The following is a 25,114-nucleotide window of genomic DNA, read 5'->3' as shown; positions in this document are numbered from 1 at the left end:
AAAAACTTTTAAGAGTTGTTTTTTAAAAAGTTGTAAAATATAGCAACCTTTTATGTAAAATATAGCAAAAAAAGTTTGCTATATTTTTGATATATAGCAAAAGATATATTGCAAAATATAACTTCTGCTATATTTTACTTTTGCTAAATATAGCAAAATATATAACATCATTCAGCAGAAGCAGAATTTTGTATAAAACCTGAAATATTTGGAAAAGTACATTGGTCAAATCTAGCAGAAGATATAGCATAATTCAGACGAAGCAGGACATTTTGATTAAAGTTTGCAGAAGACCTTTGCAGACATTAAAACCAGTAAAAGCAAAAGGCATTTGCAGAAAGGTAGACATGCAGAGTGCTGGCACAGATAGAAACAGAGAAACGCATTGAAGAAATAGAAGGTGTGACACCGTAAGACCTGTCGCAATGATAGTAAACGTTCCTTAAAGTAGACATATGTGCATAAATTGTCTGTAGAGTTAAATATGCATGAACAGCATCATTCTGTCAACAAGCATGATAAGTTACTAGAGTGTACACTAACAACTGACAACAGTTAGAGAACTCCACCATAGGATTACATTGTAACCCTGAAAATGATCAAAAGTCTGCATAAAACTTAAATCACAATGGTGAAAAAACCATAAGAAATAATCAAAAGCCGAAAAATTTGAAGATAGTTTACAGTCTTGTGACTAGTTTTAAAGTTGAATGGTGTTTCTATGTTGAAGTAGACAGAAGTAGTAAGCTGTGAAAAAACAGGCGATTTTGGTAGAATTTCAATGTATTTTAATGGGGCTGAAATTTGCACAAAAGTGCAAATATTTCAAAAAGTACAATAGTAAAATTTAGAAAAAGACTTAGCAGAAATCTCCAGAAGTAGCAGAACATTTTGATATATGCATTAGTAAAATTGGTTAGTTTGCAGAAGTAGTTAGACCGAAGAACATAAACAGGATCTTAATAAGTGAGAATGCAGCAATCTCACTGATTGCTGATTTAATCAAATGTAAGAATTTAGTAGCTGATAAAGATGCAAAGATTGATTCCTCCTAAATGAGTAATATCACTGACAACTTTGAGCGTCCTTCATGAGACTTCTTCAGTCAGAGGCTTTTTCAGAACCGCTGTGATACAGACTGCTACAGTAAATCCTGCCCACAGCCATCATCAACATTTTATTTCCTTTTGGGATTAATAATGCATTTTTGCAGGCCTGGGGAGGAGAGCTGGATATGGAGATTATGATGAAATGTGGAACTCTGCCAGAAAAATTACTATTTGTAATCGCTCCTCTGCGTTGCAACTTAAATTACTACATAGAGCTCACTTGGCCCCAAACCGGGTGTCTAAGTTTAAACCAGGGTCCTCTTCACTGTGCCCTAAATGTAAAATACATGAAGGCAGCTTCACACACTCTTTAGTCAGGCCCGAAAATCCAGATATACTGGGAATCTATTCTGGTTGAGACTAGGGAAATTATCAAAACTAATATTGATCTCGATCCGGTGTCTCTCCTCCTTGGTCTACTAAATAAACATATCCAAAATCAAAACAAGAGTAAATTCTATAATGTCCTAATTTTCTGTGCTCAAAAGAATATTTTATTACAATGGATTTCTCATAAATCTCCTACTATTTTTGGGTGGAAGAAGCTTATTTTGGAATATATCCCTCTCGACTTTCTAACATGTCTCGTCCACTTTAAGACTGACATTATTGGACGCATATGGAAGCCCTTCTTGGACTGTGGTGAAGGACACGTGTCTACCATCCATTCTGGAGCTTTTATAAATGCCTAGACATGGACTATGTAATGATGGAAGTATGTATGCTCCCCATCTGATCTTTTTGTCTCCTCTGGACTGCACTGCTGAGCTTTTGTTCTGTGTTATGTTGTTGTTATTAAACAAAAAATTAATAAACATATCTATAAAAAAATACAGGCTTTTTTCTAATTCGGTTTTCTCATTTATTCCACGTTTTTTGATGTGGACCTCCAGTATTTTAGGGTTTTCAAAGCCTCAGCCCTTTTGTGTGCTTTGTTTATGTGTGGTGGCAGAAACGGCAGCTGTCATTACGGCCACCCCCTCTCCAAACTGCCCCTTCTGGTTGCTCCCCCACGGCCACACACAGACATCCCACAACACATGATGTTCAGATCCTGTTTAAAAACACTCAAATAATTCAGACTCAATGCAGCGTTTTTAAAAAAATAAAGGATTTGATTCCCTTTTTCCCCTTCTGCTCTCTTATCGCCGCCCAACACCCAGCGGATAATAAATCCTGTGTCCTGTGCTGGGTTAATGGGAACATCTCTGCCATTTAACGCCGCACATAAAACACAAAGACGTGTTAAATGGGAAAAATAAAACCGAACGACACTCCAGTGGTAAAACCTTTATTTTATTTATAAACCAAATTTACAGAAACACAACAATGAATGCGGCAATAATGCAACACAGAACGTAGGAAATGGATTTCTGCCAAAACGAAGAGAGAGAGGATAACGGCTTCAGCGAGGAGGCAGACGAACTGGGACACAAAAAGCAGAGAGGAGGGGAAACGCCTCAGTCGTGATACATTTTGTAGATGCAGCTTTTGATCACGCCCATATATCTGTCCCACACAGCCTGGTGTCTGAGGGCAGAGAACAAGCAGTCAGTGGCTGAATAATGCAAAGTCAGAGCTGGCAAGAAGGAATTGTGAAATCTGTGCAAAGAGAGTAAATGAGGCAACCGGGGTCCCCTGAGTTTAACCAGGGAGTCTTTGCTGCTATTTATGAATATCTCTTTGTTAGCCCTGAAGCAGAGCGGGGCTGTGTAAACCTTTAATTACATTCCTGAGAGTTTACATGAGAAACAAGGGGACTACAGTTACAGAAACCACATGGAAGACTTGACAGAACAGAGATGACAGCTTCAATGATCACGACCTGAGCAGAGGATTCTGCTGATGAACGTCGCCTTTTCTGGGGGTTTTCACCGGTTTGGTTTTTTCAAAAGAGAAGTAGTACAAGGAGTTCACAGTAGCTGCGATTCCTTTACAAACGTACGCAAATCTTTGTTGGTAAAACACAATTTTGCAATTCTGGCATTTCCATTAGATAACTACTAATTGTCTTTGTTATGGAGTCTTCACATTACATTTTCTCCTAGTAAAATCTTATTGTGCATTGTAATATAAAAAAAAATTTTTTAGTCTGATAGTCTGGTAGATTTGGTAAATTGCAACACTTGTTGCATTTTCAGCGGGTGCGGTTCACTTTCACACTGCACTGTGGTGGCGCTGCACCATGAACCACAGGAGGAAGCGACACAAAAACTTCAAAAGACATGAGCGTCACATTTTAATGTTTAGTGGTTGTGGGATTTCTTATTTGTCTTTGGTAAAAGACTAGGAGCCATTTCTCACTGTAGCGTTAAACTCACAAGTTTGTTTTGGTTGCATTTACCCAGAATGCCCTGCGCTGTAGTCCACTTCCTGCTTTTGGAGCGGTCTCTGGTCTGCTTGGTGTTCACATATGCATTCGAAGTGCAGAAGAGTTCACTTCAACCGAACCAAGACAGAGGGTTTTAGGCAGACTAGAATTCGTATCAGAGTTTCATTCACATTTGCCCAAACAAACTGGACTTTCCAGACAAACGAATTAGAGTTTGATTAAAACAGGATTAGTCAAACTCTGGTCTGCCTACAAACGCCGGTCTCATTTCGGTTAAAGTGAAGGCATATGTGAACACCAAGCGGACCGGAGACTGCTCCAAACGCAGGAAGCGGACTACAGCGCAGGGCATTCTGGGTAACCAAAACAAATGTTAGTCTAGCGCTACCGTGAGAAATGGCTTGTGGTCTTTTGCCCAATAAAAAGGAGAAATCCAACAGCCCAGGTAAATCTCCTCCACTCAATTTTTGTTTACATTTTTCGAAGAAGGAAGTTGCGCTCATGTCTTCTTCAAAGGTTTTTGTGTCATTTCCTTCAGTAGTTCTTGGTGCAGCACCCCCGCAGACGAGGAGGGGAACAGGCTATTCTAATTGTTTGTAGCGATTGACTCAGTGCAGTCCGAAAGTGAACCACAGCAGCTGAAAATATAACAAATGTTGCAATTTTGGTTCCAATCTACTGGATTAACAGGTGTGAAAACACCCTTAGATTGTTCTTCAGTTTCCTGACTTTCACTCTGACCGATAAAGGCGCGTTAACTCACTTGAATGAGTCCAGAATGTGTGCCGAGTTGGTGTAGTGGGTGAGGTAGAGTTTTATGTCTGCAGATGTCCATCGGTCTGAACGGCACGGCTCAATAAACTGGAAAAGAAAAGAAAAGGAGGAAGTCACGCAGCCTTGCAGACAGACAGATCTGAGATCAGATACTAACCTTCTCTACAAGATCAATGAAGAAATCTCTGACATCTTTGGTGTTTGTTAACTTTGTGGCAATGTTGACGAGACCTCTGGAGAGATTCTGTGGCAAAAAGAGAGGAATAACGCTTTCACCGGGACAGTTAACAACAGATTACATTTTACATTAAACCAGGAAGTGTTCCTCACTTTAAAATTAGCTTCCATCTCTGCGAAAGCTTTCGTTTTTCCTCTGAGAGCCGTGCAGACCAAACTGAGAAAAAACAGGAAATTAGATAAAAGTGTGCTGATAAAGCTTTGTGAGAAAGCCAGGCCGTTTCTCGGCCATCTGCACAAAATTGGAGCGTGTTTTCGTTACCTTTTGTGTTGATCCAGCAGATCTTTGTCGGTGATTAAAATCTTCAGCTCTTTCAGCTCCTGTAAAAACTCCTTGTCCAGGTCGACGTCCATGTCTTCCACCGTGTTGTCTACGAAGAGCATTCGAGTTGAGACTCCCACAAATCATTTTAGAACAAATTAATTTCTCAGAATTGTCTCTGTGTCAAACGCACTCATTATCAAACTGTCTTGTTCCTAATTGAAACCATTCAGACTCAGAATTAAGTCAAACAGGGATGAGTGAAACTTGAAGGACCTCTGGTGGTCACTGAAAGAGCCACAGTGAACCACTTGTTTTCTTAAGTACAGCTTAAAACTTTGCTTAAAAGTGCTTTTAAAGCAAAGTTTTAAAAGCACTTGGTTTATTATTTCAGAGCTGCATAAACGTTAAATCTCGAGCAATTGCGATGTGACATTTGATTAATGAGCTATGCAGCAGCTAAATGTGATATAAGTGGTGTTTATGTTTTATGTCGGTAAAAAGTGCCAAAGCAAACAAGAAAATTCCCTCACCAACGGCCCCAACTGTCCAGTTGTTGATAAGCTGCCCGGCGCAGAAAGCAAAGTCCTGGAAGGTCAGATACTGCAGCTTTTTCTTCCCCGTCTCAAAGCGGTTGTTGGCAAAGAAAACAATGGCAGCATAATCCCTACCAAAAACCAGGCAGAAAAAGCAGCAGTTTTGATGGGTTAGAGAAGTGTTAGAATATTGAGGCTAAGGACATTTTTATAAATTTAATTACAAGACTAAAGTCTTAATATTACAAGAATGAAAAGTTGTAATAAAATGAGAATATAGTGATAATATTATGAGAATAAGTCAACTTAATGTGAGTATAAAAAGTCAGAATAATATGAGAATAGCCATAATATTATGAAAATTAATCAATCAAGATTAGTTGTATGGCACATTTCAGCCATTCAAAGTCATAAAAACACAAAAATAAAAATGCTTAATATTACAACTTTGTTCTAGAAATAGTATGACCTCATTCTCATACAATTTTATACTCGTAATATAACAACTTTATTCCAAAATATTGTGACAAATATATAAAACACATCCAAAGCATTTTAAACCCAGCTGTGTTCACTCAATACCTTGCGAGTTTGTCAGAGAGAAGGAAATGCTGACGTATGTTCTCCACCAGGGGTCCCTTCAGCTCTTCCACAACTTTGAAAACACGTTTGAAGTTGTCAAACTGAAATACAGCAGATGACGCAGGAGGCTCGCTGAATTACAACATCGTGACTCGAACAACAAGCCAATCCCAGCCAATAAATTCTGCTCTGTCGAAAATGTTGAAATGACTTCACACAAAGCAAAAAAAGAAGAGCTTGGAGGGATTCCTTTTTCCCATTTAGAGAGTTTTACAGCCTGAGAGTAAATGTCTCAACACTGTCTTCTTTTACCTGTCGTCTGCAGCTTTTCAGAGTCACACCTGTCTTGGCACCGATATCGTCCAAGTCTTTCTTTGTTCCTTTGGAGAGTTTTTTTCCTAAGACCTCACGCACAAACACATCATCAAAGGCATAATACCTAAACAAAAACACACAAATACTTTAGATGCATTCTCACCTAAATTAAAAAGTTTACATGACAAAGAAAAGAGCTAAAAATGTTGAGATGGCAGCATCACCTCTCTATGAGCATGGTTTGCCGGTGAGGAGGGATCTGGAAGAGCAGCTGGTTTGCGAGTTTGGCCGGACTCTGCAGCAGACGCTCACACATCTGGAAAGTCCTGTACTGGTCCATGGTGTCACTCAGGAGAACATCCTGGTTTGCTTCACACTCGTCCAGCATGCCTCCCGCCATGCGCACCTTCACAGCATCATTCACTGTCGGATAAAATCCAAGCCCCATTAACATGCATATCATATTCCTGTTTACATGTTGTGTTGTGGGATCAGTTGAGAAATGAATCGTGTCCACGTTAACACCAGACTGGCTACTGGAGGAACAAAAAGTACTTTTTACGACATAAAAATGGTCACTAGATGCTTTTTTTTCCAGCTATGCTTATCCAGTAATCCACACTAGGCTTAATTAGATATTTACTGCAGCTACTGCAACGTTACAGTGGATCCATGTTGCTCCTAATATTTAGGGTGTGGAGGAAAACAACATTCCTTGCACGTTTTTCCCACATGTGTCACATACTTTATCTGTTAGATCTCTAGTTCCTAGGAATTGCTAAAGCTACTGAAGTGCTTTCAGTGGCTTAGTTCTGCCCAAGTGTTGCACTGAGATCATTTCATGGCCACTTTTCTGTAATCTTGATGACACAGGAAACAAAATGTCATTAGATAGATTGTAACATTATTTTTAAGGATGCATAAAGAGAGCAGAGGCTTTGCAGTGAAGAAGCAACAATAAATCTGTTTCATTCTCTATTTTTTTCTGCTGTCATCCCAACTTTAAATAACTTTAAAACTTTAATACTTTAATTTAGAAAAAATAATTTCCCTTACAGATAACTCAAGTATTTTTAAATTGAACTGAAATTCTAGTTCAGGGTTAAGAGTTTTTCCTGCAACATTTAAAATCCAAAGAGACGTTTTTGCTGCCAGGCCAGTTGAATAAAACGGGTTTAGAGCCACAAATATTATCTGACCATTTGAAAAATCACATCTAATAATGTTTCATAAATATCTACTACAGGAAATCTGTTGTAATTCTTAAAATGCAACCAATTTATTCCTATTTTTAGGATTTAATAAAAAGCACAAAAAAGACAACATAAAATTTGTTCAAAAATTAAGATTGTTACTTTTCTTATACAGAATGTTTTGAAAATTACAAATAACTGTAGAACTAAAATTTGGTCTTCACAGGAAAGTTGAAATAAAAAACACTTTTTTTCTATCCTATTTTGAAGGAACCAACATTTTATGCACATCTGTTTCTGCTGGGGGTTTTATCCAGCTAAACGAAGGTGGTTCCTCTCCACTGTCCCCTCATGCTTGATGTGCGACTGCTGCAAAGTCAACAGCTTCATACAATTGGTAGTTTCTTAAATGTATAACTTATAATCAATTGGCAATGTATGATCAAATGGAGCTATCTATACTGGAATATAATAAACGAGCCTGAATCGTTGAACTAATTTGGTTGTACATTTCTACACAGCTGGATACAAACTAGATTTCTTTGTATTGAGTTGATATTAATGAACCTACTTAAACAAATTCCTTTGTAATATTTCCTCGTTGAGATAAAAATAAATGCTGCTCCTCTGATATTATTCCCTCACTTATTCAAACATGTACTTTTGTACTGCTCTATTTACCAGCCTACTAAAGTAAACATATTCAGTTAAGGATTCATGATCATACCTGTGTATCCATCCAGCCAGAGCTGGTAAACCTCCTCATCCATGATGGTGGTGTTACCAACGAACACATCAAGCTCTACGGCCATCTGCGAGGAGTAAAAAGAAAAGCTATTCAACATTAACACGTAGCGATCTGCACTTAGCTGCCTCAAACGACCTAATGTTGTCATATTATATTTTATACCTTGATTTTAGGGGTGTAAAAAGACCTGATTTAATAGTTTATCTTTAATAACAGCGGATCTTCAAGGTGAAATGTTCATCCTGTCAGCTGGATTTAAGCAGTTTTACTCATTAGCTAAATTAGTTCAAGGTTAGCTTCTCTGTTAGCAGCCTCGTAAAACGAGCAACATTTAGCGACATCAAACTGATCATCCGAAGGCAAAACTGTAAATTAGGACTGAATAAAAATTTTAATATGGCTACAGATGATTAGCTGCAGCTCAAACTTTTGCGATTAGACTAGAAATAACTATCCAACGGCTCCATCCTAATAGGTACGCAGTGTCAACAGCAGACATACAGCAGCACTCGCTTCCGCATTGGTGACGTCACGCCGTACGTAAATCGTTTGGATTTTTAAATATAAAAATAAAAACAATACAAGAAGTATATACATGATCTTATCATGTATATGCGCTTTAGAAACATTTTTATTATTTATTTTTATTTTACAGTAATTGTATTATGGTTGGTAAAACAGCTACTGTGTGATTCAAACGGTAGCTGTGGTTGCCATGGTGAAGTTAAGGTCGCACTGATCTGATGCGGCGCTGACTGTAATGGAGAGTTTTTTTTTCCACTTAAACAGACATTAGAGCAAACTAAACACTGCACTATTTCTGTCGTAGGAAGTTTTCCAGGGACCTTAATACAGTCAGGTAGAAAAAAATTTAGAACTCTGTTAAATATTAAATTCTTTATTACAAGAAATGTTCACCGTGTCTAATTTCTCTCTAATTTACATCAAAACAACAAATGTTTTTACCTGATTAATCTCTATCAATAAAATTATATTTTCTATTTTAGAAAAAAATTAGGATTTATTTATAGCTGGTGTATAATCCGCTATAACATATATCTCCATTTGTATCTAAAATTGCTCTGAGGAAAGTTTACCCCACTCTTCAATTTCAACTTTGAGATATTTGGGGCGAGACTTGCAACCCACAAATCCTCAAAGCATCTCAACATTCTGAGTTTTGACTTGGAGTTTCCATTTCTTAATGCTAATCATGCCGAATGCGCCTCAAATCTTAAGATTTTCCTCAATTTGTTTAATTTGTTTTTGGGATTAACAAAGATCCATTTGCATGTTTTTCAGGTATGAAATGACCAAAATCACTAAACTACAAAGGAATAAGACGACAGACATCCATTTAGTGGCTAAACAAACGACAACAAAATAAAAGTAAACAAAAAAAAAACAGTCAAGTATTGGAATGAAAATGAGCTTAAAAGCAGCCAAAGTCCAAAGAACAATAAAAGATCTTCAGAAAGCCTGAAGAATACCTAAGATCATTTTAAAATAGCATTGGCTTTCAAACTATTTTTTAAATTAAGTGCTAAAAGCAAAACAGGAAAGTCAGTCAGCTATGTCTCTCATTATAGCATGTCCAACTATTCCAAAGTTTTACTCTCCAATTTGGATTAAATAATATGAGTGGACATTTTATTTTATCTATTGTCATAGATTTCATGAATAGCACAGACAATGTTCTTTTTTTAATTAATTTCTATTGTGAATAGAAATGTTTAATACGTTTGACAACGAAATGGCAAGGATAATTAGGGTTGGAGCTGCTGAAATCCAAAGGAAGTAAAACTATGCTAGAAAACATTGAGATTGAAAGGTTGTTCTCTCAAAAGACAGGCTGTACTAATTTAAATGAGTTCACCAAAGCTTGTTTATTTGTCACTCTCCAAAAAGGAAAGAAACACTGAGCTGTAGAGAAAGCTGCATGAGTTCATTAATAGAAAAAATGAGACGTGGAAATTTCCTGCACAGTGTGAAATTTCTTGACTCAGCATAAACCGTTCATCCTACTGAGAAAGTCTTCAGAGGTCAGACTGAAACTTACAATTAAAATGTGACGACTGAAACTACATGAAACATCTGGCAGCGAGATATAGCCTTTTGTTGACTTTTGTCCTTTAATTTGTACTTTCCGTTATTGGGGAAAGTATCAGATCCAGAATAGGCCCCCTTCAACAGGAGGCACTTCGCTTGCACACAATCTGCTCTCTTTTCCTGCACAGATTAATCCATATAAATCCCTGTAAATCCTTCTCCTCACCCTCCCGTTTCTGTGTTTCTGCATGTGTCCTTCAGAATGACAACATGTGGAAGAAAAAAAATAACAATAAAAACCAACCCCCTTCTTCCACCCACGCCCCCGGTCAACTCGTTTTTTTTGTCAGATCTCTTGCTGCACATTAACACTCTCATTTCTAAACTCCCATGACACCCTGATTCCATCCCTAGATTCCTCTGAGCGCGGTTAACACCCTGCATTGTTATGGCCTCCGTGAAACAATGGAGGTGGGACAGAGGGCGGAAGGATGTGGCCGAATACCTCAGCATAAACCGATGGGAAAAACACACACACACACACACACACACACGCACACACGCACACACACAAACGCCTGCAGTCAAACTTTCCAACTGTGTTCTTTGAAAAGAAACAAGTCGTGTCTCCTGATACAGACAGAATGTGCTGTGCTTTTCGGGTGAACTCCAAAAGCCTTTAGGACACAATAGAGATAGTTTGAGCTTGGAGGATGAGATCACGGCTGTAAACGGATAAATCCAAAGGAAGTTCGGTCACATACAGAACTTTTCCTATTTGTTTCCATTGTAATCTGAACTTTTCCATGTCTGTGTGGTCTAACATAGTAGAATTTAAACACTTTAAATTTAAAAGTACAAATGTTTCCGAAGTTGTAAAATAAATCTGTTTACAATGTTTTTTACAACACAAACTAAAGAAACTCAAACTATTTAAATCTAAATGTTCAAAAATGTCAGATACAGTATTGATGCATATCTATGGTGTGTCAAGCAACCACTAAAGATTAACACTTCAGATTACTGGAGTCTGTCAAGTTAACAAGTATCAACATTAATCTTCCTGTACAGAAAGATAATTCAAAATAAAACCAAACCAAGTCACTTGAATCAGGAATATTTTTAAATATTTTACTTAATAAAAAATCAGGCTTTCATTGTAGAATTCAGATTTTTTCAAATTTTTCAGTCTAAATTTTCAGAAAAAAGTCAGAGTTATGAGATTAAAGTTAAAATTACATTTTGAACCACATAATCGCTGATTTTTATTTTCCAAAAACGTCAGTTTTCTTAGATGAAAGTTAGAATTCTGACTTTTTAATCTCAGAATTCGGATTTTAAAAAAAATCAGATTTAAAAAAAAAAAATCAGATTTTAAAAAATCTAAATTCAAAGGAAAAAGTCAGAATTCTATATTTTAAAAATCTGTCATTTTAAGTATTCTGAATTATATCAGATCAGAATTCTTTTTTTTTCCCAAACATGTAAACATTTTGAGAGAAAATGGCAGTTTTGTGAAATTAAAGCTAAGATTCTCACTTTTGTCTAGAACTTTGAGCTTCTTAAAAGTTTTTTTTTGTCATTAAAGTTTTTATTATTTAAGAACATATATATATAGCCCCTCCCAACCCTCCCCACCCCCTCACAAAACAAAACTCACAAACAAAACAAAGCAAAACAACCAGGTCAGTGCATATCAAATTAATAAAAGTTTCACAGAAAATTGGCATATACAAATATCTTCGATGTTAGCAGAAACAACCACAGTAAACAGAAGTAGTCACTCGTCAGTATTTTCCAAAACAGCAGTTCATCAAAGGAGTTTGCTTGTCCCAGTATTGCAGGAGAGGAAATAGTTCCAGGATGTCTTGAAGTTTTCTCTGTCATTATTTAGCGTGGCCAGCATTTGTTCATATGACACTATTTCCAACATTAATTCCAACCAGCTTTTAACATTCGGAACAGTTGAAGATTTCCATAGTCTGAGGATTATTCTGGCAGCTGTGACCGTCCCCACCTGCACCGCAGTGTTTTGACATATTAGGCGTCACTGTTTGAGCCCCCAATAAGCAGAGTCTTGGTGACATGGGTATCCCCACACCTATCCACTTCCCAATGTGTTGTAATACTGCTTTCCAGAATGGGGAAATGCATTTACAATCCCATATCGCATGTATAAAGGTTCCTGGTTCCGTTTTGCATTTCCAGCATAGGTTATTGGTGAGCAGGCCCATTCTATGGAGCCTGGATGAGATGAAATAAAATCTATGTACTATCTTATAGTGCGTAAATTTCCTTCTCGATTCTTTAATATATTTCCCTTTTTATTTGAAAGTACTTTCAACCATTCTTCATCACTAAAAATGCAGCCAAGGTCCCTCTGCCAGACAATCCCCAGACTTTTACATACATCCTTAAAAGTAACATTTAATAAAGTAATTTTTATGTGACCTTAAACCTCTTAAACAAAGCTTTAAAAATGAATAGCTCTAACTGCAGGTGGAGCTCCGGAACATTTACCATATTCACATCTTTTTAGTTGTTATTTTGCATCATCTCTTCAGCTAATCCAGTTGAAGCATTCGTTCGTGCTTTTACTTTGAAGGGCTCCTGTGTGTATTTCCGGTAGCGCTGCAGCTTCACGCGCAGCTCAGCAGGCTAGTTAAACTGGCAGAGGCGGACATTGTTGTGGTAGCGGCTCATCTCCGGAGGATGAAGCGCCCGTAATGAGCAGGTAACGGGTCGGGTCAGACCGTTTTATCGCCTTTCTTTTTCTTTTTTTCTCTGTTTTACCGGGGTTTTTTGTTTGTTTTTGTTGTTTTTTTATAAAACGTGCCGCCCCCAGTAGAAGACACCGCCGCTCCGTCAACGGAAATCTGCCTCCATTCAAACGAAGCAGAGCGGAGCCTGACGACGCGATGCCGCCGACCTGAAAACCCACAACATCTGCGAGGTTTTGCATCCGTGGGTAGCGGGGTACGATCTCGGCGGACCCGATCGGAGATAAGCGCCTCCACGGGGCGGATATTTTCTCGAGAAAACGGACTGTTGAGCTCCGAGAGGCCTTCGGAAAACACAGCCCGCTGCTGAGGAGATGATGATGATGATGGACTGACATTAATCGGAGCTTGCGGTGCATCCTCACACCCGACCTCATTAAGGCCTGGAAGAAAGCAGCCTAAATTAAGAAATCACATGACACAAGAAGAGGATGATGTGAAAACTCTCAGCTGAGCATCAAATACAGCAACATTTGTGGGGGTTTGAATAATTTCTCAGGGACTCTGTAGGTTTTCTCGCTCACAATGGGCAGTGAAGGTGAGATCATAACCAGAGAGCTGTCAAAGATCTCTGATGAGGATTTGCTGGCCTGCTCCAAAGAGGAGCTGGTGAGCCGGTTGCGTAAGGAGGAGTCAGAAAAGATCTCTGCTCTGATCCAGCGAGGCAGGCTCATCAAGGAGGTCAACAAGCAGCTGCAGGGCCACCTCCTGGAAATCAGGGAACTAAAAGTCATCAACCAGCGCCTGCAGGAGGAGAACACTGAGCTGCGGGACCTCTGCTGCTTCCTGGACGACGACAGGCTCAAGGTGAAGAAGCTGGCCAGGGAGTGGCAGCTGTTTGGCCACCACGCCGCCAAAGTGATGCGGGAGGACCTGGGCGGCTACCTGAAGAAGCTCGCCGACCTGGAACGCATGCAGGACGGGCTGGTGAAGGAGAACCTGGACCTGAAGGAGCTGTGCCTGGTGCTGGAGGAGGAGTGTGTGAGCAGGAGCGACTCCAGCCCCGGCGGCTCCACGGAGCTCAACCTGCCCTGCATGGTGGCCCGGGACTTGGGGGACGGGAGCTCCAGCACGGGCAGCGTGGGGAGCCCAGACCAGCTCCACCTGGTGTGCTCACCTGACGACTGACGGCCTCAGGGGGGGCTTTGGACTCCACAGACTAAATTGGAGGCATTAAAGGATATTTCAGGATTTAAAAAAAAGAGGTTATAAGGTTATTAGATGCTAATATCTTTACTAGCTGCAAATGTGCGCAAAAATTTCCGATAAAAATAACAAAAATTTGGTAATTGGTGTTTTCGTTAAATAAATCGCACCTGAATAAGTTTATACTTCCAGTTGCCTTCATCTTCGTGGTTTCCGCCAGTAGTAACATCGTTGTTGATCATGTGACTAGTGTGATGCTAAAAACCCAAATCATTCTAGCCAAAACTTTAAAAACAAATGGTCGTGTTTCCATTAAGGGAATTTGTCAAGTTAAATTGTATGGTCAATGGAAAGGAAGCTACTTGCGTTTAATTTTGAAAAACTGCAATGGAAACACTTTTTTCACATCACTTCTGCTTATGGGCAAGCCAAGTTGCATATTAGCTAGTTATTTGACTTGGACTAAAATATTTAGCTTGTAGCTACATAAATAGTACTTTCTAGGTATTTAGGTCTGAGCTAAACATTGAGTTTAGAAAATAAATATTTAGTTTGAAAATTTAAAAAAGAGTCACGTGATCGGATTTTGCCACTGGCACAAACCACAAAGAAGAAGACAACAGGAAGTAGCTGGAGGATGGTGGCATGTTTTTTAATTACTTATCTGGTGAACAAACTTATTCACGTGATTTCAATTTCTTTTTTAATGGAAACACTGCAGTAGCAATTTTTTTTATTTATTTTTACATTAGCAGAATATTGACAGTTTTACTCACGTCTGAGAGGAAAGCTCAGCTACTCATTCTAAAGTTTATATTTCCAACCCTCAAATCTCTAAATATTTTCTGCATTTCTCTAACATTTTGCACATTTTAGTCCAACGCATTTTAATGATTTTTAGACATTATTAAAATAGTGAAGTTTGCTTCTCATTCACACTGTGGTAAAGGGCTATTTCACAGCTTTTATTGGCAACTTAGATCAGCTATTTTTTAACACCTCTCAGACTTGTGAAATCCTACATTATCCTACGTTAAACACAGATCCTTTAATTTACAGTTTAATTTACATTTATTTTATTTGTAAAACAGAATAGAACAGTTTTCAAATTTGTATCTGTCAAATCACTAACGACAAACTCTAACCAAATCAGACTTCCTCAGCCTAAAACAAATCAAATCTAAAAAAAAAAAAGATCATATGTTTATGTAGACTCTACGTACAAGCATTTAAAACATTTTTTAAATTTGAATTGGTTGTTATTACAAAGATGTTTCTTATCTCCATAAGAAACATTGGTTGGAGGTGGTGCAACAGCAATGATCTTCTGTATGAAACGTTTATTGAGAATAAAGAAATAATTATGCTAAGATCATGAATTGAGGTTAAACTATGGAACTATGAATATATAGACCATTTTCAAGTAATAAATTGAGTATATAATGCATGTAAATTTTGTAAAGTGCACTTAACACTGGAACTGGAAGAGATTTTAAATATTCAACAACCAATACAACAATAAAAAAAAAAAATAAATAAAAACCCACACAAAACCATAAATAAAATGGACTATGATGTCTCTGCAAACCGAACTGCCTTTCAAAAAATATTAATCATCAGAATTACTCATTTCAATTTATCATCTGATTAATTGGCTGTTGCATCAGGGGTAGAGACAGGAAGATAATTGGTGACGCACCGCCTCCAGCCTCCGTCTGGTTGGTAAATAATCATTGGATTCTATGTAAAAATGTCCGATGCAAATGAAATGATTTTATAAAGATTTGTAAAGTAGCGTTTGAATAAACTGCTGTGACATTTTAGAGATACTGGCGTTGTTGGTAGAAGTCCAGTTTAGTTTATTTATGACAGACAAGATATTAAATGTTTATAACCTTTTAACTGAACTTTAAAAATCCTGAGGTTTCCCTTTAAGGCGCTCTGAATGCTGCAATGTTTCTGTGCCACAATAGGATTTGAGAAACTTTATCACCTGACCAATTTCAGGACCTGATGACAAAGTATCTAAGTTTTACAGTGTTTTTTCTATTGAATCTTCTGAGATTTCTCCTTTTCCAGTGATCTGTTGTTGCAAAAAAAAAAAAAAAAATGGGACCAATAACTGGGTCACGAATATAAATTTATCTCATGCACTGGACTAGCCTACACTGGTAGAAGCCTTCTTTTCTAATGCACTGGAGAGCCTCGTCTTAGATCATTAAATCACAGATCTAATGATAGATTTTAATCCAGTTTTGAGCCATATTTAGTCCACTGGTGATTTGATATCGGCCTTTGCTACATAGATGCCCAGTTGTGTAATATTTTATGCACTCTCTCTTCCTCAGGGCAGGATTGGAGTGCCATATGTGCATGATGGTTGTTACTGTTTTTACTCCAGGTTGTAGTGCAGTTGGGAAAATTTGCCAATTTCTGGCATAGTTTAAGTTTTGGTTCATGGTAGAGGTTAAGGTAAAGTTCACTCAGAGCAGAACTAATAGTTACTTTATCCTGTTTTAAAAACCCAGCTGGAATCTCTTTGTATCAAACTGGAAGGTCTACAAACTTTAATGATTTTTATTCCAATTCCTCTTTTCTTTCTTTGCATTTAACCTGCACCCTTCAGGGTGACTAACTTTGACTCTTCGTTATCTCGGTTTATCTGTGTTAATTATAGAATTATTAACTGTTTTTGGGTTTAAACCGTAGATAGATGCACATGGATTAGAGAAGATTTATTTTGTCGTCAGTTGTTTATTGGTGGGCTATGCTTGTAGTGCACTGAAGAGCTTTAAATACAGTCGGTATTGACTCCCTCTGCTGTTCTGACCTTTTCTTCTGAGTTTGAACTAGTATTTACATGTTCACGACACAGAATATTCATTCATTCATCTTATATTCATGAATATAAGATGCTATATTTCATCTTATAGCTTAGGTGATTGATTTCTGCTCCTCACTTGATTGATGCGCCCTGTTTGTCATGCAGGAACAGTTCATGAATGTTCATCGGTTTTATTTTTGGATCTCAGTTTGGCTCAAGAGGGCTGTTAATGCTTGTGCCTTCTTAGCGATCCGCAGTGTTTGTGCCCAGTCATTCTACAGATTTTTATATTTATTTTCTCCTTCCACTCTGGAGCTCTTGGTCTGACTGCCTCCCTAATCTCATTTTGCAGCTCTGATCAGAGATGTTGATGAATTAGCAAAACTCTGGCTTCAGTTTTTGATAAATGAGAGTTTGGGGTCAGGAAACGGCCATCAGCAAGTCTAAATGCATTTACCTAATCAATTCCAGAATTGGTCGGTCTCATTAGCTAAATTGTCTGCCACTATTCTGGACAGTATTTCCACTATCAGTGCATTTTGTCTTATTAAGATCCAAACTATGTGAAGTTAAAATACAGCAAATAAAGCAAATGTAAATAAAAAAATCAGCTGCCAAACTGATAAATATTGTTTACATTGCATGCAAGTAGCTGCAGTTGACTTGCATCAAATGATCATTCTTGATTTTTAGAATTAAACTTAGTAAACTGACACATTGCCGCTCATTTTACTAAATTAAAATTTTTTTATACTCACTGGAGCTGGGAAGTATCACAAACTCTTGTGCTAAAATATGCTGCATAATTCCACATTTTGAAAATAAATTCACTTAAAATTTGGACAAAACTCATTTTTTGATATAAAGATTTGGCTCTAGAATGATGTGGTTTTTTTAGCTGTATAGAAATCATTTTATTTCGCAAAACTGCAACGGAAACTTTTTTCACATCATTCCAAGTGGACGTTAAATGTTATCGTAAACTCATCGTATCTTTAAAGAGCTGTTTGTAGATGGTGATGCTTTGGGTAGGAAGGATCTCCTATAGCAGTCAGTGCTGCAGCTAATCTGATGAGGCCTCTGACTGAAGACTGTAAGTGTGTTGAATTTTGCGTAATTAAAAAACAAAAAGATTATCACAGTAAATATCACAAACTATTTTGATGAAACTTTGCATCCATATCACTATAAGTTATTAATATCTGCACTATAATCAAACTAAACAAATTCACACAATTTTTCATGCAGACTTTTCTTTATTCTCTGTGACTTCGTACAAGTCTGAAGTTAAAAATAACAATAAGGCACTGCCCACCAAAACAGAAAATCTAAACATTACCAAAAATATATTACACTCTAAAAACTCTAATAAATAGACGATTATATAATCTATATCAACTCCTACGGTCCAGCCTTAGTTGTCAATAAACTGTATAAATATCTGTAGTCTAAAAGGATCGACACACACAGTAAGGCTGGTAGTTATGAGCACACCATCGGCCGTTAACAACTTCCACAAAATAAAAAAAGATAAAAATATAGTTATTATTCTTGCATTAACTCAGTTCTCATGTTATACTTTAAGAGAGCCTGAGTTTTTTTCTGTTAGAGTATATATTTTTTATATTTATATAGTGCATGCAGTTTTTCCCCAATAAAAAAAACATTCATTTCATCTTATAGCTTAAAAAAGTAAAAAAATATATCAACTTTATGCTAAACAAAAAAAAAACAAAGAGTGTAACATTCAAATTTTGATAATGCCACAGATTTTCATGCCATCCAAGGTCCAGTCATTTTTAGACATTTTGGCCTTTCATCCAACCAGAGTGGAGATTTGAGGAAATAATGCAGCAATATATCCACAAACCTGCTTTGACATGATTCCCAATCAACATTTCCCTGTATTTTATTATTTATATTTATATAAAATAAATATAAGCTGTTTCAAAGTAGTTAAACACATACCCACACAAATGAACCTCTTGGCACCATGTTTAAATCCTAACAGGAAGTCTGGTTGTTTTGAAGCAACCTGATTAGCTGACATGGACTTTAGCTTTGCACTACACTGCCCCCTGTGGGTTTGGCATGTTTAAAACAAGCATATGAGTGTATTTGTACAGGGGAGTATTAGAGCCAGGCTAAAAAGTTAAAAACGTTTAAATTACGAGAATAAAGATTTTATTACAAGAATACAATCTTATCATAGAGAGTCCTGCTATTGATGCTGCTGAGTTAATAACTTAAGTATTTCCTCATCTGTAAAACAAATTGCAAAGTATAACTTTACAAGTTGCTCAGCGCCTCATTTTACCTTATTTTCATATTTTTGTAACACTAATTTATTCTTGTATGACTTTATTCTTGTAATATTCTGACTTTATTTTCATAATTTTATAATTTTTTTCGTAAAATTTTATTACATTTTTCTTAGCCTTGCTCTAATATTCTGTCGTACATATGTGGCCATACTAAGAAAAAATAAAATTACAAGAATAAAATCATAATATTATGACTTTATTCTCGTAATATGTGATTATTCTCAAAATTTAATTCTCTTATTTTCTTAGCATGGCCCTAATACTCCGTCGTACTGTTGTATGTGTGTTTGGGTTCATGTGATTGAAACTTTTCTGAAACTGATCTCTTGTGTGCGATATTTGTGTTTTAAAATCGATGTAGGGGAGATATTTGTTTTATAAAAACCCGGCTACGTGTGCACGAGGCCTTGAGAGTCAGCTGAGATCAGAGATTAAATAACGAAGCAGCTGATCGTCTTGAAATGCCTAAAACAGTCATCGTCCTTGTTTCCATCAGCGTTTCGCAGAGATCCTGCGTTTGGGCTGGAACCGGAACCAGTTGTAGTGTTTCGTCGGGCGATCACAGGGTGAGAATGGTCGGCGAGTGCAGGGAGTGATCCGACTGGTCGCCACTGCTGCTGCTGCGCCGATGGGCGACTCCGCAGGGCTGCTGGGCCTGAGGGTGCAAGGCCTGATGGGACACGGCGGGCGCTGCTGCTTCTGACGTGGAGGACGGATACGTGAAAACCATGCCGGCGGAGAAGGACAGCAGGGACGGCGTCGATATGAGGACCGGGGTGTGGAGCGACTCGGACTCGGAGGCGACGACCGAGGCGGTGGATGCCACCGGTTTGGCCGGGATTATTATCTTCGGTTTGGGCTTCTCTGCCTTTTTTGTGAAGGGTCGCGGAATGATGGATTCCTCTGGTTCCAGTTTGATGGCTCCCAAAGAGGAAAGTGAAGGCGTGTCATCAGAATCGGAGTCAGAGTCGTCTATTTTGCAGATGGGACGGTGGGCTTCCAGGACCAACTCGAGCTTCTCCTTCTCCTTCTGCAGTTCAGCTATTTCTTTCTGCAGACGTGACTTCTCGTCCTCCAGCTGATCGGTTTCCTGCTCCGGAAGGGAGGACAATCAAGTTCATTCATGCCTGACTCAGGTATTTGCACTTTTTAGGAATTAAGTGTTATGACACCTGTAAAATCTTTACTCACATTTTGTAATGAGTCAGTCAGCTCACGGCGGCGATTGCGACATTTTGCTGCTGCCATTTTATTCCTTTCCCTTCTGATCCTGCGTCTTTCCAGTTCTTCAAGTGACAACTGTGATTAAAAAGAGAAGTACAAACTATTACATATCAGAAACTAGGTTACAGAGTTGTTAAAAAGTATTTACGCCCTTTCAGGTTTCTTCTGTGTTTGCTTTTTTGTATCACTTACATGTTTCAGACCTAAACCTGGCTGACATCATTTAAACTTTTAAAAGATGCCAACCTGGTTTTATGGGTAAAGTATTTACCTTAAAAGTGTTTTTTGTTAATAGAGTTAAAACTGGACGATAACATATCACGGTATAAGAGTTTCAAGTTGATATGAATAATTATTGATTAGTTTTTTGTTTGAAATATAATATACATAAATTACTCTAAAGTTGTTGTACTTATTTTCTATTTTCACTCCGCTCCATCCTTTTTGTTTTTGTTTAAAAGTAAGAACTGATAGTGACAAAACCTTCAACTGCTGCAAGATGCTCAGCAAGTTGTTGCTAGGTAACCAAAGAGCGAGTGAGTTGCCAGGTAACCAAAGAGTGAGAGAGTTTGTTGATTCCACCAACCTTCCTTGGCCATTCAGAAGCAGATTTGTTACGTTTAAAGTCATAAACTGATTTCTGGACAGAATATTTCCTAAAACTCAAGATGAGAAGAGCTTTGTCTTTTGGTGCTGTGGAACTTTACTAAAATGCCATTTGTGACTTTCTTTTTTTTCATCTAGTTGTGATTTTTTTTTTTTTCTAGATATTTTATCCTAGATATTTTCTTATAGGTTCCATTTAGGTGATGATACTTTTGATTACAAAGTAATCAGGTGTGAGTTGGTACAGAGAAATTAAACTCAACTTTGTAAAACTGTGGCAAAATAGCAAGAGGAGCAATTGCTTTCAGTGCCAAAATTGTCAAGTCAAAAAATATTTTTACCTACTCAACAATAAAGTAGTCAGATTTGTTCTAAATTATTCTAGATCCAAAATTTAAAAAGGGCTTTGCAGGTTTGCCTGCAAAAATTTAGCAAATCTTCTAAGTATCAGTTGGAACAAAAATTAGCTCAATCTAGTTAATTCTAATCAATAAAATCTGGATTTTTCTGTGAGAAATGCTTGCTTGTTTTAGCCAAATTTTTCAAATGAATCAAACTCAGATTTGGGTGCAGTAAAGTTGCTGGATAGATGTGGAGAAGGCAAAAAGCCTACTTATTTAAAGACAAGTAATTAGTGTTGTTTCCAACATTTTCTATAATCAGAAGATTTTAATCTGAAACATTAAAATGTGACAAAGAGCAAAAACAGAAGAGCTGAATGATGAGTTGCATTTTCTTGCTTCTGTATCATATAAGTGGAGAATTACCACCACCATGTGTGGACTCTGAGTCATAACAATCATGGCGGCTGAATAACTCAGTATCGTCTTCTTTTTGTGCTTGTAACGTGACAAGTCTGGCTTTATCCGACACCCTACTGAATAATTACAGTTGCACCCTATATTTCCTGCCCTTTTGGGTCCATGACTCACGCTCAGACCCCTAGGGTGAGTCAAGATGAGTCACAGAAAATGACTTGCCCATGTGAGTCACATGACTGTGTACTTCCTGTACCATAAAATCGCGGCTCTGTGACGTGGATGTGTGCCAATCAGCAAGTGCCCGCTGAAAATGAGAAATTGCTAAATGAATGAAGCTCCAAGGGTTAAAAGTTGCAATAAGAGGGATCCACGTTTTAGATTTCCTCTGACATCTGGAAGCTTTTTGTTTCACGTGTAAACAATAACCATAAAGTAAACAGAGGATGTTTACATTAGGGAATAAAAACTATTCAAGAGCTTAGAGATGTTCTCAACAGTTTCTCAGCCAAATCTATTTCTAAATTACTGAAATTCAGAAAAAAGTGACTCTGTGTGACACAATGCTACAGGATGTTACATGATGGTTACACAGAAATGACTGAGTCACTGGTCACACCTCTGACCTCCTTAACTCCCAGATATCTTATTTTTACTACTAATTCAATACATAGCTGCTTTTACATTACAAATATGTACAAAACTTTGTCGGAAAACACAATTTTGCAATTGCAGTGTTTCCATTAAAAATCCGACATGAATAAGTCATTAAAAACATAATGAGCTATGATCCTCCTACCACTTCCTGTTTTCTTCTTCTCCGTGGTTTGTGCCAGTAGCATCAGCCAGTTGTTGATTGTGTGATGTGAAAAAAGTGTTTCCATTGTAGTTTTGTGTAATAAATCAATTTTGACGCGGTCAAAAAACTAATTGATTTATTTTTATTGGTGTGTTGAAAGCTAATTTATTATCAAATGTACAGCTAAATGCTGTAGTTTCTGACCGTCTCAAACCTACCTGCTCATCATTCCTGCGCCTTGTGGCCGGTGGGGTATTAGCAGCTGCCCTTATGACCCCGGGTCTGATGAGATGGGACTGGGAAAGCGGCGGACCCATTGGCCGGGTCCCCACGATGGATGGGTAGGGCGGTACTGGTGAGCGCGAAGGTCCTGGAGGATGCATGAGCGAGGGCTGGACCAGCCACTGGAGGTCCTGGTTTGTCGTGATGGCATTCAGGCTTGGGACAAAGTGGCTGCTGCCTGCCATTGTAAATTTCTGGAATAATAATAATAATAATAATGAATAAACATGGTTATGTAGCAGAAAACTAAAAACAAAGTGACAAAACAGACTTTGTCACTTTGTCATTATACATAAAAATTGCTATAGTCATCACAGGTGGGAAGTATAACTACTTCAGCATATTTTTACGTAAGTAAAAGTTAAAAGGAGCCGTCCAAGAAATTGCTCAAGTAAGGGTAAAAAAGTATTTGGTAAAAAGTTTACTAAAGTAAAAATATCTCTCTAATGCTATAAATTATTAATCATTTAATATTTAAAAATGACATAATCAGACAGACAAAAATAAAAAGCCAAGTGGAAATTAGAATGAAAATATCAATAATTAATATAAGTAATAAAAAATAAAATCAGGTGAGAGAACATTTTTCCAAATCAGTTTCCTTCAATAGAAAACTTATGAAACTTTAACAAAAACTTCAGGTGTGTGTCAGAGAGTCTAGAAATTGTACTCAAGTAAATGTAATTGAGTAAATATAACTAACTAGTTACTACAAAACTCTGATAGTCACACACTAAAATTACAAAACATCTCTCTGTTATATATTGTTTTTTATGTAACACATTAAAGAATTTCTACATTAAAAGTACTTAAACCTCTAATTCCTCCTGTATGTGTAACCATGTTCAACCTCTGACCTTGTAGCCCAGTTTGGTGAGCGCACACCTACCTGCTCCTGCTGTGTGGTGGAAGTGCTGGTGCTTCCCAGTGATGCGGAGTTTGACCCGGACAGGTTGCCTCCGTACACCGGGTTGCCTCTCCCTTGACTCTCGAAGTTTCGATACATCCTCTCCGGCTTTCTGTGAAACGGCAACCTAACCCAATCCCCGTTGTGTGTATATATAACCTTTAGATCGTAGCTTTCGGGATGAGTCTTGTAGGTTAATTCAAACTCTGGGGGCAAGCCCACTGTATTGCCGTAAGTCGGTAGAGTCCAAACGAGATCGACCCGAAGGGGAGCAAGGAAGGGAAAAAGTGTTTGACTTTTGTTTAAATCGAGCTAAAACGTCCGAAAGTTGTCCAAGCCGCACCTCCCGCCTCCTAGTCATCTATGTAGAATCGGAAGTCTGGGAGTAATTGTCAAGTTGTAAACCCTTAAAGCCGGAGAATTGGTTTGCCACGCCCCTCCGCGCTTTACGGGAAATAGTGTTGTCTGGAATCTCTCACGAACTCAAGCCACGTGGGGCTGACGTCACTCCCCATATATGGTGAGTTTCCTCCCCGCAACTACAAACAGGGATTCCTCAGGCGGCGTCACCTCATGGTCAAAACTAGCTGTTTTGTTTCTCCTGTTATCAAACGTACAAGTCGAAATGTTATTATATTTCCAGCTGCCTTCTGCTGTAACCGGCTCACACAGGAAACAGCCAGTTTCCAAAGGCGAGACCAACTGTTAGTGAGTGAAAGTGAGATGATATGTTAATTTAATAGCTTTACATGTAGCTAGAATGCTGTAATTTAAAAAATACATCTGTATATAAAATTTTCGTTTTGAGTATTTCTTGAGGTTGTTAAATGGGTTTGTTTTTCCTTCAAAGAGAGACATTTACATTCTTACACAACATGAGTAATTTCTAATTTCCTCCTAAAACTTTTCACAAGAGTGCTCCTATATTTTTAACAGCCTTAGGGTACATTTTTATCATTTTCTTTCTCTTCGGAAATCCACTCCATCTTGTTAGCTCATGTATACATAACACAGAAAAATACATATGTATTAAAAAAAAAACATATATATTTACGTTATTATGCTGAAAACTATAGAACATTAAGGTAATGATAATGTTTGGACACAAGTATAAACATGTAAATGTAATGTATTAGTATAAATATACCCTATAAATACATATAAACAAAAAATAAACAGTTAAGCTCAGAAATTATTCTTGTTTGTTAGTGTTGTGTGGGAGATTACACAAGTATAATCCAAATTTTAATACAGTGTTTAAATTAGCAACAAGAGTAATATAATAACAACAATATCAATATTTCATTTAATTTTAATGGCTATCTTG

At 37.6% G+C, this 25,114-nt stretch overlaps 3 protein-coding genes across 4 annotated transcripts; 1 reads left to right on the top strand and 2 right to left on the bottom strand.

The window, feature by feature from the left end:
* Nucleotides 1–2,386: 2,386 nt before the first annotated feature.
* On the bottom strand, nucleotides 2,387–8,601 carry fibp (FGF1 intracellular binding protein). The gene is made up of 11 exons (XM_005799487.3): nucleotides 8,251–8,601; nucleotides 8,068–8,152; nucleotides 6,372–6,570; nucleotides 6,145–6,271; nucleotides 5,833–5,933; nucleotides 5,248–5,381; nucleotides 4,715–4,823; nucleotides 4,546–4,609; nucleotides 4,373–4,459; nucleotides 4,205–4,302; nucleotides 2,387–2,639 (listed from the first exon to the last, which is right to left on the bottom strand). Exons 2-11 carry the CDS (start codon nucleotides 8,150–8,152, stop codon nucleotides 2,570–2,572), a joined length of 1,074 nt encoding a protein of 357 aa, XP_005799544.1. The 5' UTR covers nucleotides 8,251–8,601; the 3' UTR covers nucleotides 2,387–2,569.
* Nucleotides 8,602–12,787: 4,186 nt separating this feature from the next.
* ccdc85b (coiled-coil domain containing 85B) lies at nucleotides 12,788–14,667 on the top strand. 2 transcript variants are annotated; one of them, XM_023328993.1, is made up of 2 exons: nucleotides 12,788–12,871; nucleotides 12,986–14,667. In XM_023328993.1, exon 2 carries the CDS (start codon nucleotides 13,443–13,445, stop codon nucleotides 14,043–14,045), a length of 603 nt encoding a protein of 200 aa, XP_023184761.1. In that variant the 5' UTR covers nucleotides 12,788–12,871; nucleotides 12,986–13,442; the 3' UTR covers nucleotides 14,046–14,667. The 2 variants fall into 2 exon arrangements, with proteins under 2 accessions (XP_023184761.1, XP_023184760.1); XM_023328992.1 differs by having other exon boundaries at nucleotides 12,983–14,667.
* A 1,489-nt stretch (nucleotides 14,668–16,156) lies between these two features.
* On the bottom strand, nucleotides 16,157–25,114 carry fosl1 (FOS like 1, AP-1 transcription factor subunit). The gene is made up of 4 exons (XM_005799485.2): nucleotides 23,770–25,114; nucleotides 22,817–23,074; nucleotides 20,403–20,510; nucleotides 16,157–20,301 (listed from the first exon to the last, which is right to left on the bottom strand). The coding sequence occupies exons 1-4, from the start codon at nucleotides 23,884–23,886 to the stop codon at nucleotides 19,771–19,773; spliced, it is 1,014 nt and encodes a 337-aa protein (XP_005799542.1). The 5' UTR covers nucleotides 23,887–25,114; the 3' UTR covers nucleotides 16,157–19,770.

This window comes from Xiphophorus maculatus, chromosome 23, assembly GCF_002775205.1.
Source record: "Xiphophorus maculatus strain JP 163 A chromosome 23, X_maculatus-5.0-male, whole genome shotgun sequence".
Taxonomy (NCBI): Eukaryota; Metazoa; Chordata; class Actinopteri; order Cyprinodontiformes; family Poeciliidae; genus Xiphophorus; species Xiphophorus maculatus.
This window is presented reverse-complemented; position numbering and strand designations above follow the sequence as displayed.